We start from the raw sequence: 16,660 nt of genomic DNA on the forward strand, positions 1-16,660 counted from the left end.
CTTTAGAGGGATTTGACTATGTAATTACTGACAGACGACGAAACAGAGCCGACGGTGTTATAGTTTACTACAATGAAAGATTATCAGTGAGTGCCGTACAAACTTCTATTGCTGATGTGTATGGCTTAAAATTGGAATTTTCTTTCAAAAATCAAAATTATTGTCTTTTGGCTTTCTACCGGACTTTCGACTGCGATATTCAATTATTTTTAGACTCAATGGACGATTAACCAATTCAATAGACCCACAACAATTATTTGGAGTGGTGACTTCAACTTTGACTTATTAGGAAATACTTTGAACACTGACACTTACTTAAACACATTGATAGGAGCAGGACTTTTTCAGTGCATTGACAAACCAACAAGAGTAACTGAAAACACAAAATCTTGTATAGACCATTTTTTTATACGGTATAATGATATGGTAAATGTGCGATCAGCTGTTTTGCAATCGCACTTGACAGATCACTACAGCATAGGACTCACTATTGATTTTGACAATTTTACACAGACTGACATGACTGACACTATCACACACCACTACATTGATCGCGCTCTCTTAGCCGCCAACCTGAGTCGAATCAACTACAATAGCATCACACAAGCACATGACGTCAACCAATGTTCCGCTGATTTTTCCTATTTATTTTCTGAGGCAATCTCCAGTTCTAAAAAATCATTAAAAAATATTTCCACTAGATATAAGAAGCTCAAACCCTGGATCACTCGAGATCTAATTGTGTTGATTCGTGAAAGAGACAAGATGAGCAAAAAAGTAAAAAACCAACCATTTAACTTAGAGCTGAAGCGAAATTTTTGTGTCTTCAGACAACAAGTTACAAATAAACTTAAGAATTCAAAACGGATGTACTATCGTAATAAATTGAACCAGTGCCAAAATGATCCTAAATTGTTTTGGAAGCTGATAAACGAGTTAGGAGGAAGAAATGTGAAAAAGGATAGCTTTCCATTGGATAAATTTTTGTCCAATTCACCACATACACCTATCACTGTCTGCAGAGATGTAGCAAATGATTTCAACATTTTTTTTGCTGCAGTAGGAGAGAATCTAGCTCGTTCGATCGATTCAGGTGGTGCTCTGATAGTGAATGATACTGACTATGTTGTAGACACAGAATTTGCATTTCATCCTGTTTCTGAGCGGGACGTGTTAAGGTGTGTGACCGCACTAAGAGGTGGTTCGGCGCCTGGTTACGACCGGATCTCGGCCTGCCTTCTTAAAGATAATATCCATATAATCCTTGAACCTCTCCTTCATATAATAAATCTGAGTTTGACAAACGGAGTTTTTCCTGATATCTATAAGATTGCCAAAGTTTTTCCACTTTATAAAACAGGCTGTTTTTCAGATAAAAATAATTACAGACCGATTTCTCTACTGATAGTTTTCTCCAAAATTCTAGAGAAAATTGCCAAGGAGCAACTTGTTGCTTACTTAACATTGAATAACACTATTACAGACCGGCAATATGGCTTTAGGAGTGACAGATGTGTTTCTGATGTGATGTTTGATGTGAACAAAGCTTTGCATAGTGCTGTGTCAGGTGATATGAAGGCTTTGATGATATTTCTTGATCTCAAAAAAGCCTTCGATAGTGTTGACAGAGATAAGTTGATTGATAATTGAGAGCAATAGGAATTGTGGGTAAGGCAATTGACTGGTTTTCCAGCTACCTTACAAACAGACAGCAATATGTATCTATATGTGGGGCAGAGGGAGAGAAGCTACCAATCAATTTTGGGGTTGTTCAGGGAAGTACCCTGGGCCCAATACTTTTTTCAATTTATATTAATAATATCTCTCGGTTAACTTTGAATGGCGAAATTTTCCTTTTCGCTGATGATACTTTAATACTTGTTCAGGGAAGCACTTGGCTTGAAACCAAAAACAGAGCTTTATCTGATCTACTTATTGTTAAAAAATGGCTTGATCAAAATATATTATCACTAAATATATCTAAAACCAAGTTCATGCCAATTGCATTAACCCATACAACTGATTACAATCTAGAGGATCTTAAAATTCATAATTGTAATGACTTTTTAAATAATTCGTGCAGATGTCAAAGTATTGAACAAGTATTCTCATATAAGTATCTGGGCGTCATTTTTGATTCCAGACTTAAGTGAATACAACATATTGACTTCCAATTGAAAACCTTACGTAAATATATATTTGCATTCAGGCAGCTTGGAGAAATTCTCAATTTTAACGAACTTAAAGTAGCTTATTTTGCCTTTGTACAGTCTCGCCTCTCATATGGCATCTTAGCATGGGGAGCAGCCTACCGCACCCATCTAAGAAGACTAGAAATTATTCAAAAAGCAATCCTTAAAGCTGGCTTTCGTAAATGTCGAAGATACCCCTCATCTTTATTATTTCAGGAAATTAGAGTTCTACCCTTGAAAAAATTATACATAAAGGATTTATTCACTCATGTTTATAAACATTTTGGTTCAATTTTAATACCATCTCTACATTCTCACAACACGAGATATGCAGCCACAGTTGGGATCAGATCTATCCAGCTGACAAGATCCTTTTCAACAACAAATTGCTTCTTCCTATCTCAAGTAATATATCGTAACTATAAAAGATTATTTCCGCAAAATAACATTTTTTCAGCAGTAAGTCTTCCAATTTTCAAAAAAAGATTGAAATATTGGTTGTTTGAAATAAGTGAGGAGGAAACTGTGGCTCTGGTCTTGGCGGGCGGCGGACTCACCTGACTGCAAAATTAACATGACTTTTACTGACTCTATACCAATACTGACTGACTCTATACGATACAGACTGGCTATATACGATACAGACGGACTTTACAATACAGAATGACTTTCTGCGATACAAAAATTATGACATTCATTTGAATGAAATTACCCTCATAAATTGAATTAATTTTGCCCCTCTTTCTTCTCCCCCTTCATAAGGATTCACTATACCTACTTGAAATTTCAACTCGAGTCTACGCACAGGCCACAGTGCCCATGTAGACTCATTCCATAACCTATAATATGGAAACTTAATTTAAGTACATAATTATTCGTATTTTATATTTTATATTATTCATCATTTGTGTACTTACTGTATTTTTGGAATAAAGAATATTCTTGATTGATTGATTGATCACTTTAATCTACGGTTCTCTCACTCCAATACTTCGGTTTGATTACAAGTTCAAGCAATGGAACTGTCTAACCTCTAGCCCTTTCACGAAAAAGAAGAAACTAAAAATCAACCATAACTTCCTTATACTCACAGCTCCAGCAGAATTAGGTGATGTAAGTGACACTCACACATACAGGAACTCAACACACCTAATAAAATATTATTTGAACGTGAGTAAACACTGGTATTATTTGAAAATTTGAAGAGCTACAGAATCACGTCTAGTCACACCGAGCGCTCGGCTCAAAATGTTCTATGTTTCAAGACTTGCTAATGGCATCATATAGCCGAAACATGTTGTGAACAGACAATTTTAAAAAGGGTACTTAGATTTCTATTTTTATGTATATGTAATATTTCTTCTACGTTTAGAATCTTCTACGTTTCTTCTACGTTTAGTATCTAGATTTGAAAATCTGCTTTGTGAAAATATTTTAGGAGTGGAAGTTTTGTGAAGTGAAGAACTACTGGACTTGACCTATTTTGGACTATGTGTAACCTTATTATAAATTTAGGAGAAGAATAGCACAAGGTTTCCTTATTTTTCCTCTCCCTATCATTTTGATGATGTAATTGAATAAGAAAGAAAAAAGGTACAATACTACTCACCAATACTACATCCCTGAGCACCCATAACATCCAAGAGAGCAGCAGTGGGACTGAGTGTGGTGGCCTGCGCCTCTAGTTGCGGCAGATGGGAGCCCAGCCGCGAATTCAGAGCCAGCAGACACCAGTCTGCGCCCATCGGATTCGGCGGATCCAAGATGGCGGCCAGGGATTGACGAGACACCGAGCTGAGCACTGAGACAGGCAGTTTGTCGGCTAGCTGCAGAACACGTTCAACCTGCACAGTCGAGCAATTCACATTAGATCCCATTAGGTTGAATGGGAAACATTGGTAACAGTTTGTTATTATTTATAGGGACTTTGCATCTACAGTAGCATAACCAAAAGCAATCTTGATAGAATACTACTTCATCATCATCATCCATCATGGACTAGGCTTCTAAAGCCTGTTCCGGTGTCCACCGCTTCCTCGGTCGTCCGACGTCTCTTTTCCCATCCAACTGCAACTTCCAAGCTTGTAGTGGAAGACGAGTTGGTGGCATACGACGCAGGTGATTTGTCCACTTCAATCTGTATTTTTTATGATTTCTGTTAATGGTTGCACATTACAGTCACTTCGAATTGTTTCATTTCTTATGTGGTCTCGTCTTGAGTATCCTTGAATGCTGCGCAGAAACCTCATCTCTTATGCCTGAATTCGTGAGTCATCATTCTTGGATTTTGTCCATACCTCACTACCGTATGTCATTAAAGGGATGGCCATTGTCCTATAGAACTTAATATCTGTCTCTTTTCTGGCCTTAGCCTTTAATGTTCAGTGAATGACTCCACAAATTGAGTTAAACTTTGCTATTTTCTGAGGTGTATCACATTCTCTGTATAGGATACATCACAGCCGAGATATTTAAAGTTGCTCACCTGTTCCATCATTATATTATTCAGAACTATTTTGGAACGCAAGGGCCACTTGCCCCGAAATGCCATTACTTTTGATTTCTGAGCTGAGATAATCATATTGAAATATGGACTTACAGCTTGAAGTTCATGGCTTGACATCTGTAGCTTATCCTCATTTTCCTGAACTCTGTAGCTTATCCTAATTTTCCTGAACTCTGTAGCTTATCCTCATTTTCCTGAACTCTGTAGCTTATCCTCATTTTCCTGAACTCTGTAGCTTATCCTCATTTTCCTGAACTCTGTAGCTTATCCTCATTTTCCCGAACTCTGTAGCTTATCCTCATTTTCCTGAACTATCACTGTATCGTCAGCAAACATGAGAGAGTTGAGGAAGACTCCCTGCCCAATTTTAACATCTGAGTCTACTCTTTGTCGCCAATTGCTCATCAGCTCGTCAATATAGAATACTAATTATACAAGCGATAAGGTCTCTCACCAACAGAAAAAGAATATCAATATCTTATCATCTTATCAACAGAAAAATAATAATAATGAATCTGAAAATAATGAGCTTCGTAGAATTAGTTTTCTCTCAGCTTGATATTCTCACAATTTATGGCCAGTACATATTCCATGTTATTACACAAGTAAGGAATTTTTCTGTAAAATAATTAAGAAACGAGATTTATGGCTATATAAATAATACTAGATTAGTAAGAATTACTGTCTTACTACCTGTAAGAGAAACAGGTTGGAATTTTTCAAGAAATAGAGAAATTATAAATACTATAAAATACATTATTAGTAGAAAATACTTTACAAAACTGTCTTTAGAATAACAATTATTCTGATCTTGAATAGAATATTATGTTTCTTGAAGAATTGAGCCTAGAACTTGAGGAATATTTTGTAGCATTGCCCTGAACTCCCTACAAGAGTTTACTGTCTGAAGGTTTATGACTGTTCTTTAGTATTGTTTGATTTTTGTAATGTGCGAGTGACACAAAACCTAGCTACATCTGGACTGTTTCATAAATTAAATTTAGCACCGTTCTGGGCTTGAGCATAAAATACTTTTCTGAAAGTTGTGTAATTCTGAATCATTGCATACATTCGTAAATAAATGTATTGTTCATTTGTATGAATAATGGCAATTTTCTCACGTATCTGTACATTATTATTAAATACAAGCGAAATGTTTCAATTCATTAATACGGAATGGTGTAATATTGAAGTAAATATTAAAATTTATTTATCGATATTCTAATCAAGTCTCCTAATTTTTTTTTTTTTTTAATAACAAAAATGCATATTATTATTACGGCTTGTTTGACATAACTTCAAAATATTAAACAACTTATGAACATTTCATGAAATAGAAAGTTATATGTAGGCTAATATGCAATGCAAATTTATGTATGTTCAAATTCAAATTATTATATGTAATAGTAAAATAAATAAGTACGCCTTTTATTGGTGGGGAGTCCCTTGCGGGAAGTACCACCTCACCTGAATATACATAGTCTGTATAATAAGTAACCTGACTGACTTCAGGAAATTTTTCATGGCCAAAATATGTACAATTTTCAACAAAAAGAAGTCCGGTGGTGCCATATCCGGGCTGTAAGGAGGATGTGGCAACGTTACCCTCGACTGTTTGGACAACTGCTCGGTGACGAGCAGGCAGGTGTACGACGGAGCATTGTCGTGATGGAGGATCAACGAATCGGCAATCCCCGGATGGACTCGATGAACCCGGGCAGTTAGTCGACGGAGCACCTCTCAGTAGTACTGGCCGTTCACAAAGAGTTTGTGCCACCCGGCCAAACTGTAAACGTACTACAGAGAGGTTCTCCGTCGACTAACCGCCCGGGTTCATCGAGTCCATCCGGGGATTGCCGATTCGTTGATCCTCCATCACGACAATGCTCCGTCGTACACCTGCCTGCTCGTCACCGAGCAGTTGTCCAAACAGTCGAGGGTAACGTTGCCACATCCTCCTTACAGCCCGGATATGGCACCACCGGACTTCTTTTTGTTCCCCAAGATCAGGAGACAACTTAAGGGGACGCGGTTCGGGACTCTGGAAAACGTTCAACGTGCTACGACGAGGGCTCTAGACAGCATAGAGGTTGCCGACTTCCAGGGAGCGTTCAGGGATTTGAAAATCCGGTATCAGCGAGTTATCGACTCCAATAGGGACTACATTGAAGTTATCTAATGGAAAATTGTACATATTTTGCCCATGAAAAATTTCCTGAGGTCAGTCCGGTTACTTATTATACAGACCCTGTACAATTTAAACCGTCGATGGACCTTACAACTGTCATACTTCAACCAGGACCGATAAATTTAACGTGCCATATTATAGAACATGCAAATATTTGTGGAAATAGAAAGCAATATTGTCCCACCTCAGGGTCGTCAAAGGCGATGAGCTGCCTCAATGTCTCAGTTGTGTTGGGGAGCAGAGCGTTGTTCAGTTGACTGTTGATGCCCTGCGGCGACAGGAGGGCGCGCATCAGGGCGGTGGGGGGGTACACATAGTAGGGCATTGAATGAGTGCGCAAGTCCACACAGCTCAACACGTGCTTCTCCATGCACAGGCCCGGCGACATTTCTAGAAGCACCTGTCAAAATGATACAACATTATTGAAATACAATAGAATATTTCAAGTACCCTTTCATTTTATCCCAACACGATTAGTTTCAGCTCTTCAAGAGCTATTTAAAAAAAAATTTCTAGTAATTTATCATTATAAATCACAAATGCCAGCCATATTATCAATTGCATGCAATTTGCTTATCAGAGTATAAATAAGAATTGAAATCTAAGTACCCTTTTTAAATTATGTCGTGACTAAATAATTTAAAAAGGGTACTTAGATTTCAATTTTTATTTATATTCAAAAGTAGCCCTAAAGAAAAAAACACAGCTTATCAGAGCTATCGACCACAGAGCTAATTAAATAGCTTACTATTTACGAACATTGCTAAGATCTTACAATTATAACCATCAAATTTTGTCCTTATTACATTTTCACTGGCTACAATACATCAACCTACAATGTTGAAGATAAGGATATCTGTAGTTTATTTATTTATTTTACAATATCTCTTTGGAGACAACAGGTCGAAACCCACAAGTACCTCCTTAACTCAAATCATAATAATGTCAAATTACTATAAATTATAATATTATCATGAAAATTCTCATGCATAATTAATTATATAAATAAACTATAATAAAACTATAAGTTCCGATTATCTTTCGATTGTAATGGAAATTAGGATTCCAGGGTCGGGAAAAGGATGTGATGATCAATGTATTTTTGACTAGCAGGTAACCCGTGCTCCGCAAGGATCTATTTCAAAAATTGACAAACTGAAAACTTGACCCAGTGGAATCTTATAGCGTTTGAAATAGGCCTAGAACAATCCTCAATAATATAACCATTCCATAATTTTCCTATCCCGTATGTGTATAAGCCAGTTCTTTCCTTTATTATAGTATAGATGTGAGACAAGACAAGATAGTCAGCAAATTCACTATTCATTCTACAGGCGACTCCTAATAACTGATTCGACAGCGGTTGTAATTGGTTCTGGGTTATCAGTGGCATTTAATTTTCTAATAAAACACATGAGGAATAAACTTGAATATAATTGTGTTTTCTTAAACGAAATTTATGTATTTAAACATTGATAGATACAATTTCATTCTCAACTATAATAATAATAACTATAATATAAGGTGAAGAAACTTCGAAGAAAGATTATAATATGAAGAAGAAAGAGGAGAAGAAGGGGTTGGAGTATGGAGGCGTGCTAAATTTCCAAATTAATGAGAATAATGTGGCCTATTATTATTATTATTATTTTGTGTATTATTATTATTATTTTTATTATTATTCACAGAGAACTGTGAAGAGTGGTGGACGGTTAGACACGAGACGGGGCTGCCGAAAACAATGGATGGACTAGACAGTTACAAGTTCTAGTGACATTTCAGTTGTCGCCCATTGTTATAGAATTTCTACATTTTCGTGGTCTATTGTTAATGTTTTACTCCGAGGAATGAATTGCTGGGCCAGTCTGGTTACTTAAAGGCACTTTCAGCTGTAAACCAGAGGTAGCCTACAGTGATTGGATGAACACACACTTTACTATCGATGATAAGTACAAATTTAGTGTAATGTAAGTGTTGTGTAAAGCCCACATCGATTTTTTGACGTAAATTTTATTCATTCATTTCATTTATTGTATAAAATACTATAATCATAATACAATTATGACATTGGAGGAAAAACTAGGCTGAGCCTGTACTATTTGTCTCCAAAAATTTTGATAAAATGTTAAAGTTGTCCAAAAGATAAGGTTATGTAATCACACACTGCTTGTTACTTGATTTTCGGTCCAGGAATGATGATTAAGAATTTTGAATTTTGAAGGTTGATTTTAAACTCTAAATGAATCACAGAATGTATCACAATGAATTATAAACTTTAGAAATATTGCACTTATTTAAAAAAATTTAATACAAAACCAAAAACCTACTCACTTAATTTGTTTGCCGTCCTTATAAATTCTACGAGATTAAATGGAACTTGACAAACACATGATACATATGTTACTTATGATCATATGTTTGCCAAGTTGTGTCCAATCTAATAGAATTTGAAAGGACGCCAAAAAATCGTACGATCAAATTGTATGTAAATTAAGATAGTCTGTAAACAGCTTGTGAGCAAGTTGAGTTTCATCGAATGTTACATTGGGATTAATACAATTACAAGTACTTGATCACTGATTTAGATTCAATAATTGTTGAAAATACAAGTAACAGATGTCAGGTGCATAAGTTGGTGCTACCAGCTAGTAGAGCCTTCAAGAAGCCACACGGGACCAACACTAATGAGGGTAATGAGGCGGAATCAGGAGACAATAGAGTATGCTAGTCGAGAGTTAGAGGATGAACCTTTTCTGGAACAATACCCCAGAACAATAGCGCGGCCCCGTCTCTTTTTTTAACCCGTGGTTCACTAACTAACAAGAACAACGTGTTCTTTATTAGAGTCTCTTCAAAATAGCTAGTTTTCAGACCAACCTGATCGATGACAGTGAGCAACTCTTCCAAGAGAAAGAAACAGAGAGGCTGCGAGTTGGCAGGCCCTCTCACTTTCACCTCAATGCAGTCGACACCGCTGTCTTGCTCCAGCGTCACCATGGCTTCCAACAGACCTGACACCAGTTTGCTCCCTCTGAACCATTGGAACAGATCACTCTCCGCATCACAGCTGCGAAGTTCCACCTACAAAATTCAATTCAATTTTAACACTTTACAACTGGCCAAGACAACAGGTATTGAAAAAAAAAACAACATAGAATAACATGAGCTTTCAAAAATATAGCACATGTCACATAGATTATAACATTATTCTACACTTTCAAAAAATCTTCAACACTATATGCCTTGTTAACCAGAAATGCTTACAAATTTGTCTTGAAATTAGGCCTACTTGACTTTCACAAAGTTTTAGGCAGCTTGCTGAAAAGTTGCAAGCCATAAACCATCGGTCTCTTATCTGAAAATTATGTTCATCGAATCTACTGAATTTTTAGGCTATGTGCTTTAGCCACGGCGGCTCTAACCACACGGCTAGAGACGTGGCTAAGGAATTGCACTTTGAGATGACAATGAAAAGATGTTTTCCTATTCGGCGGTCACATACTGTTCTATCATTATTATTAGCATATGGCTTTGAATGGTGGGGAGACCCAAGGGTAGTTCCACCTCGCCGTATATAGTCCAAAGTTCCCTAATGGGAAACCGGACACTAAGGTTATAGTAGTGAGTACAATACTTTAAATTTACACTTTTCACCTCGGAATAAAGTTCATTTTGATGTTAAAAAGTCCAAACATATACAAAACCGAAACAAAACACAAAACCACTAAGCCAAATTTAGTGGTTTAAATTTAGAGCCGAAAATTTATAGCACGTTACAATTTTGCCATGACAACCTGAAATATTCAAATTTTCTTTATATGGCTAAAGGAATTATGCGATTATTGAAATGAAATAGAAATCTCGAGTACCTTTTTTATAGTATGTTATTTATTTACAAAATGTTTCGATTCATTAGAGGCATTTCAAATGACTAAGAAATGAATATTGCCGGCAGAAATCAAGTCATGAGAGTTTTAGGGCTTGTTCTATTAGATTTTATAATCAATTGCCACTTAACATTAGAAACGTATCTGTTAGATAGAGATTTCAAATTTAAAATGAGGAATTTTCTTATAACAAACTTATTTACAACAACAATTGATACTTTATCTTCAACATGAATAACTCTTCATAGAATGTGATTTTCCATATACCAAGTTTGATTGTGTTCTTTTATGAAGAGGCCTATACTAGTTGCAACATACTTGTCGATGGTAATAAATGGATTTTGGCTTTGCAATTGTTCTATTATGACTTTGAAATGGCAATATGAATGACATATTTACAGGTTGGCGCAAGATATGATCCACAATTTAGTTCGTCTTCATTAACTTTTCATGTTGGTAATAATTATTTTCATGTTTTAGGTTGGCAGACGTGACAGTGCTAGATGGAAAGTTGTTTTGTCGCGACCGAATGATTCCTTCCTTCAATCAGTCGTTCTAACATGGCTGACAAAGGAAGACTGTCTGTTCAACAACCAATAAAGACTGTGTTGTTTTTCAATGAAAAAAAAGGTGTGGTGCTTACACAAAGTGCTCATTTTCAATCTCGCTGGCCACCATCATTTGAAACTATTAGTAGAATTTATGAAAAATTTAATATGCGTATGGCGTGAGGGAAGAAAACAAACATAAATAACATATTTACACTGTATGAAGTGCTGTCATAACAAATTTAATAGTGATGGCTCAGTATTTGAGAGTAAACGTCAACGAGTCCAGGCAAGTCGACTTGAAAAGCAGCAGCAAACGTTCACATTTCTAGGCGATATGTGCAGCGAATTTTAAAAACTGATTTGCATTTGTTTTCGTATAAAATTGGATTTTTATCGGTTAACGAGATAACCGAGGATATGTGTCGCCGAGTCACCAATAACATAGGCGTACGTGTTGAAGCAGTTATCAGACAAGAAGGTGGCCACATTGAACATGTAATGGGTCACAATAGTAGGTTATTTGAACAAAAACCAGATTATATTGGTAGGAAATTTTATAACAAGCTACCTCAAATCTGAAAAGTAATGATGATTTGAAGATTTTCAAAAAACAAATTAAAAAATATTTAGTTGATAGAGCTTTTATAGTGTACAAGAATTCCTTTCAAACCTAAACTAGGTTGAACTACTTAGTGTTGGAATTATTATGTAATAACATGACTTGTCTTATACTCCATGACTGGAGTCTTAGGACGTAATCTTAGAAAAAAAAAAAAATAGTCCAAAGAAGCTCCCTAATGGGAAACCGGACACTAAGGTTATAGGTTATAGTAGTGAGCACAATACTTTAAATTTACACTTTTCACTTCGGAATAAAGTTCATTTTGATGTTAAAATTCAAAAAAAAAAAATACAAAACACGAAAACAGTAAGCCAAATTTAGTGGTTTAAATTTAGACAATAGATTAGAGCCGAAAATTTATAGCACGTTACAATTTTTCCATGGCAACCTGAAATATTCACATTTTCTTTATATGGCTAAAGGAATTATGCGATTATTGAAATGAAATAGAAATCATCGAGTACCTTTTTATAGTATGTTATTTATTTACAAAATGTTTCGATTCATTAGAGGCATTTCAAATGACTAAGAAATGAATATTGCCGGCAGAAATCAAATCATGAGAGTTTTAGGGCTTGTTCTATAAGATTTTATAATCAATTGCCACTTAACATTAGAAACGTATCTGTTAGATAGAGATTTCAAGTTTAAAATGAGGAATTTTCTTATAAAAAACTTATTTACAACAATTGATACTTTATCTTCAACATGAATAACTCTTCATAGAATGTGATTTTCCATATACCAAGTTAGATTGTGTTATTTTATGAAGAGGCCTATACTAGTTGCAACATACTTGTCGTTGGTAATAAATGGATTTTGGCATGCAATTGTTCTATCATGACTTTGAAATGACATATTTACAGGATGGCGCACGATATGATCCAACATTTGGTTCGTCTTCATTAACTTTTCATGTTGGTAATTATTTTCATGTTTTAGGTTGGCAGACGTGACAGTGCTAGATGGAAAGTTGTTTTGTCGCGACCAAATGATTCCTTCCTTCAATCAGCCGTTCTAACATGGCTGACAAAGGAAGACTGTCTGTTGAACCACCAATAAAGACTGTGTTGTTTTTCAATGAAAAAAAATCTGGTGTGGTACACTCACACAACTTCCTTGCTCATATTCGAAACTACGATCAGACTTTTGTATATGTGTATAATATAATTGTTTTCAGAGTACTTTTTCCTTTGTGTAAATTGTGAAATTCGATGATTTTTTTTAGTCTTCATTTTTTAAAGTCGTCAAAACAGCTGTTCTACAGATGAAATATCTCGACTATGTGTTCTTTTTATGAACTGCTCTACCTACCTACCTCATGCACGAGAAGGAGGTTACAAAGTCCATTTCTCAAGGATGGGGTGGACCCCCCATTAGTTTCCCAGAAAGGAGACTCATGCCAGTTAATAGAGCTGATAAATAACTATACAGAGTATGAATTTGAAAAAAATCGGTCAAGTTATTTTGAAAAAATCGTGAAAAGCATGGTTTTTTAGTAATTATCCGCCATTTTTCTCAAGAATATTACGGAGCTCCTGCAATTTTCCAAGGAAAAAACTCATGTCATTTGATAGGACTTATGAATAGCTACCCATGGCTTGAATTTGAAGAAAATCGTTAGAGACGTTTTCGAGAAAACCGTGAAAAAACCTGGTTTTTGGTCATTATCCGCCATTTTTCTCAAGAATATTACGGAGCTCATGGAATTTCCCAGAAATGAGACTCATGCCAGTTGATAGTGCTTATGAATATCTATCCATGGTATGAATTTGAAGTAAATCGTTAGAGCAGTTTTCGAGAAAACGGTGAAAAACATGGACTTTTAGTCATTATCCGCCATTTTTCTCAAGAATATTACGGAGCTCCTGAAATTTTCCCAGAAATGAAACTTATGCCAGTTGATAGGGCTTAAAAATAGCTATCCTTGGTATAAATTTGAAGAAAATCGTTGGAGCCGTTTTCGAGAAAACCGTGAAAAACATGGTTTTTTTAGTCATTTTCCGCCATTTTTCTCAAGAATATTACGGAGCTCCTGAAATTTTCCCAGAATTGAGACTCATGCTAGTTGATAGGGCTTATAAATAGCTATCCATGATATAAATTTGAAGAAAATCGTTAGAGCCATTTTCGAGAAAAACGTGAAAAACATGGTTTTTTAGTAATTATCCGCCATTTTTTCCGCCATCTTGAATTGAATTTTATTGAATTTCTTATTGTCGCGTCCTCATGGTATAGGGACCTTAAGTTTAAAATTTCAAGTCGATCGGTTAATTAGGAATGGAGTTATCGTGTTCACAGACATACACACACACACACAGACCAATACCCAAAAATCATGTTTTGGACTCAGGGGACCTTGAAACGTATAGAAAACTTGAAATTGGGGTACCTAATTTTTTTTGGAAAGCAATACTTTCCTTACCTATGGTAGTAGGGCAAGGAAAGTAAAAAAGGTGTGATGCTTACACAAAGACGGTTTCGTGCTCATTTTCAATCTCGCTGGCCACTATCATTAGAAACTATTAGTAGAATTTATGAAAAATTTAATACGCGCATGGCGTGAGGGAAGAAAACAAACATAAATAGCATATTTACATATTAACATCAATAACATATTTGTGAGTAAACGTCAACGAGTCCAGCCAAGTCGACTTGAAAAGCGGCAGCAGACGTTCACATCTCCAGGTATGCAGTTGACAAGTTATATCTCATTTTTACTTTCCTTGCCCTATTACTATAGGTAAGGAAAGTATTGCTTTCCGAAAAAAAATTAAGGTACCCCAATTTCTAAATTTCTATACGTTTCAAGGTCCGCTGAGTCCAAAAAGTTGTGTCTGTGTGTGTGTGTGTGTGTGTGTGTGTGTGTGTGTGTGTGTGTGTGTGTGTGTGTGTGTGTGTGTGTGTGTGTGTGTGTATGAGTGTACGTGCGTCTGTGTACACGATATCTCATCTCCCAATCAACGGAAAGACACTTTGGAGCTTAAGGTCCTTTCCCAATAAGGATCCGACACGAACAATTTCGATAAAATGCAATTCAAGATGGCGGCTAAAATGTTGTCAAAAACAGGGTTTTTCGCGGTTTTCTCGAAAATGGCTCCAACGATTTTGATTAAATTCATACCTAAAATAGTCATTGATAAGCTATATCAACTGTCACAAGTCCCATATCTGTAAAAATTTCAGGAGCTCCGCCCCATCTATGCAAAGTTTGAGTTTGGATTTCCAATTATCAGGTCTCAGATATGATTTAAACGGAAAATTTCGAGTGGAAAAGATTGAGCATGAAAATCTCTTCAATTAATGTCTAGTAACATTTTCACCTAAAATTGAAAATAAGCTTGAAATTTGAGAAAATGTGATTATCCAATTGCAAACTGTTGGCAACTGTTGATTCTATTAAATGATTCACTATGAAGAGATAGCAGACCTATGTCTCCAGCGTTATTGTCCTGTCACCAGCTGGCTCAGATCTTTGAATAGTAGACTTGAGATGCGCGGGAACACTAGCGTCAGGTGATCAATTTTCATACCGGCAAGGTAAGTTGTGTGAGTGCCCCACACCAGATTTTTCTACATTGCTTTCACAATAAACTTTCTATGACAAAACTAAATGTTGGATCATATCAAGCGCCACCCTGTATTACAACAAATGAGTGACAAATCTTGACAATGTTTGAAAACTTCCATAAGAGCCATTACTATGCATTGAAAAACACGTATCTGACAGTTTATAGCCAAATATTGTCAGTCTGTGAGATGAATGTAATTAAAAACGAATATTCAGAATAGTAAGATTAGTGAAATATTAATTCAATTTGAGGTAAATGAATATGTAGATGCGATCTACTGACCTGAACGCAAGTGAAGATGGATTGCAACAAATCCATGGTCCCCGAGTGCCGATAGCCGTGGTAGAGACGCACCCCTCCGTAGCAAGCACCCTCTCCGAGCACCCCTTCTTGCCACAGCATGTCATAATCCGTTTCGACCAGATTGTAACACGGAAACTCGAACTCTATTTCGCCGTCCACTTCACACTGTCACAAAAAAATAGAAATTAGTTTTATAATTGAACGAGCGTTAGCAAGTTCTTACTTTTGACTTACTCAAGGCTTAAGTCGTTGTCTGTCTGTTTGTATGTTCTACAATAACTTGAGGAAGAATTGATCAATCAGCTTCAAATTTTGAACACATATTTTCGAATTTTTTTACAGGCAAAGTTCGTTGGAAAACAAAATTGACTCACTCCTTCGTCCTTTTTCAGGATATAAAAATTGCATTGAAAGTGCATATGAAAAAAATTTGTTGTGATGTAGTCAGCTGAAGAATTCATTGGATGCGATTACTACAGTTTTTCCATTCATTCATAACATCAGCTGCGGCTATTTGGGAATTGAGAGCTATCACACAGTCAGTCCTTCATGCGCTGACACAGTCATGATTTCAGCTGGTTAATATACTACACTAGTAGTTCTGTGAACAGTAGACCTCGCGCTCAGTAAGTTAAATAATTGACCTGTTATGTTTTCTTAAAAATTAATAAATAATTTATCAATTTGAAATGTCTAGAAAAAATCCTAAATAAACATACAGCTTTCTGTCCTATCGTACCGTGACGTGTCGTCCCGGAATGTAAGTGTGAGCGCTGTTATCAGGTCTGGCTGCCGTCGATACGCCAATCCAATCAACCCATCAGAGAACATTCTGTGTT

At 36.1% G+C, this 16,660-nt stretch overlaps 1 protein-coding gene across 1 annotated transcript in view; it reads right to left on the reverse strand.

The window, feature by feature from the left end:
• The window catches only part of LOC111051931 (death-associated protein kinase 1), a 130,249-nt gene that overhangs the window by 24,392 nt on the left and 89,197 nt on the right, over nt 1–16,660 (reverse strand). Inside the window, exons 19-22 of the mRNA XM_039435640.1 lie at nt 15,801–15,986; nt 9,764–9,967; nt 7,071–7,286; nt 3,802–4,036 (exon numbers count right to left, since the gene is read on the reverse strand). Coding sequence (XP_039291574.1) covers nt 3,802–4,036; nt 7,071–7,286; nt 9,764–9,967; nt 15,801–15,986 — 841 coding nt within the window. The remainder of the gene's footprint in view (nt 1–3,801; nt 4,037–7,070; nt 7,287–9,763; nt 9,968–15,800; nt 15,987–16,660) is intronic.

Source organism: Nilaparvata lugens, chromosome 9 (genome assembly GCF_014356525.2).
Source record: "Nilaparvata lugens isolate BPH chromosome 9, ASM1435652v1, whole genome shotgun sequence".
Lineage (NCBI taxonomy): Eukaryota > Metazoa > Arthropoda > Insecta > Hemiptera > Delphacidae > Nilaparvata > Nilaparvata lugens.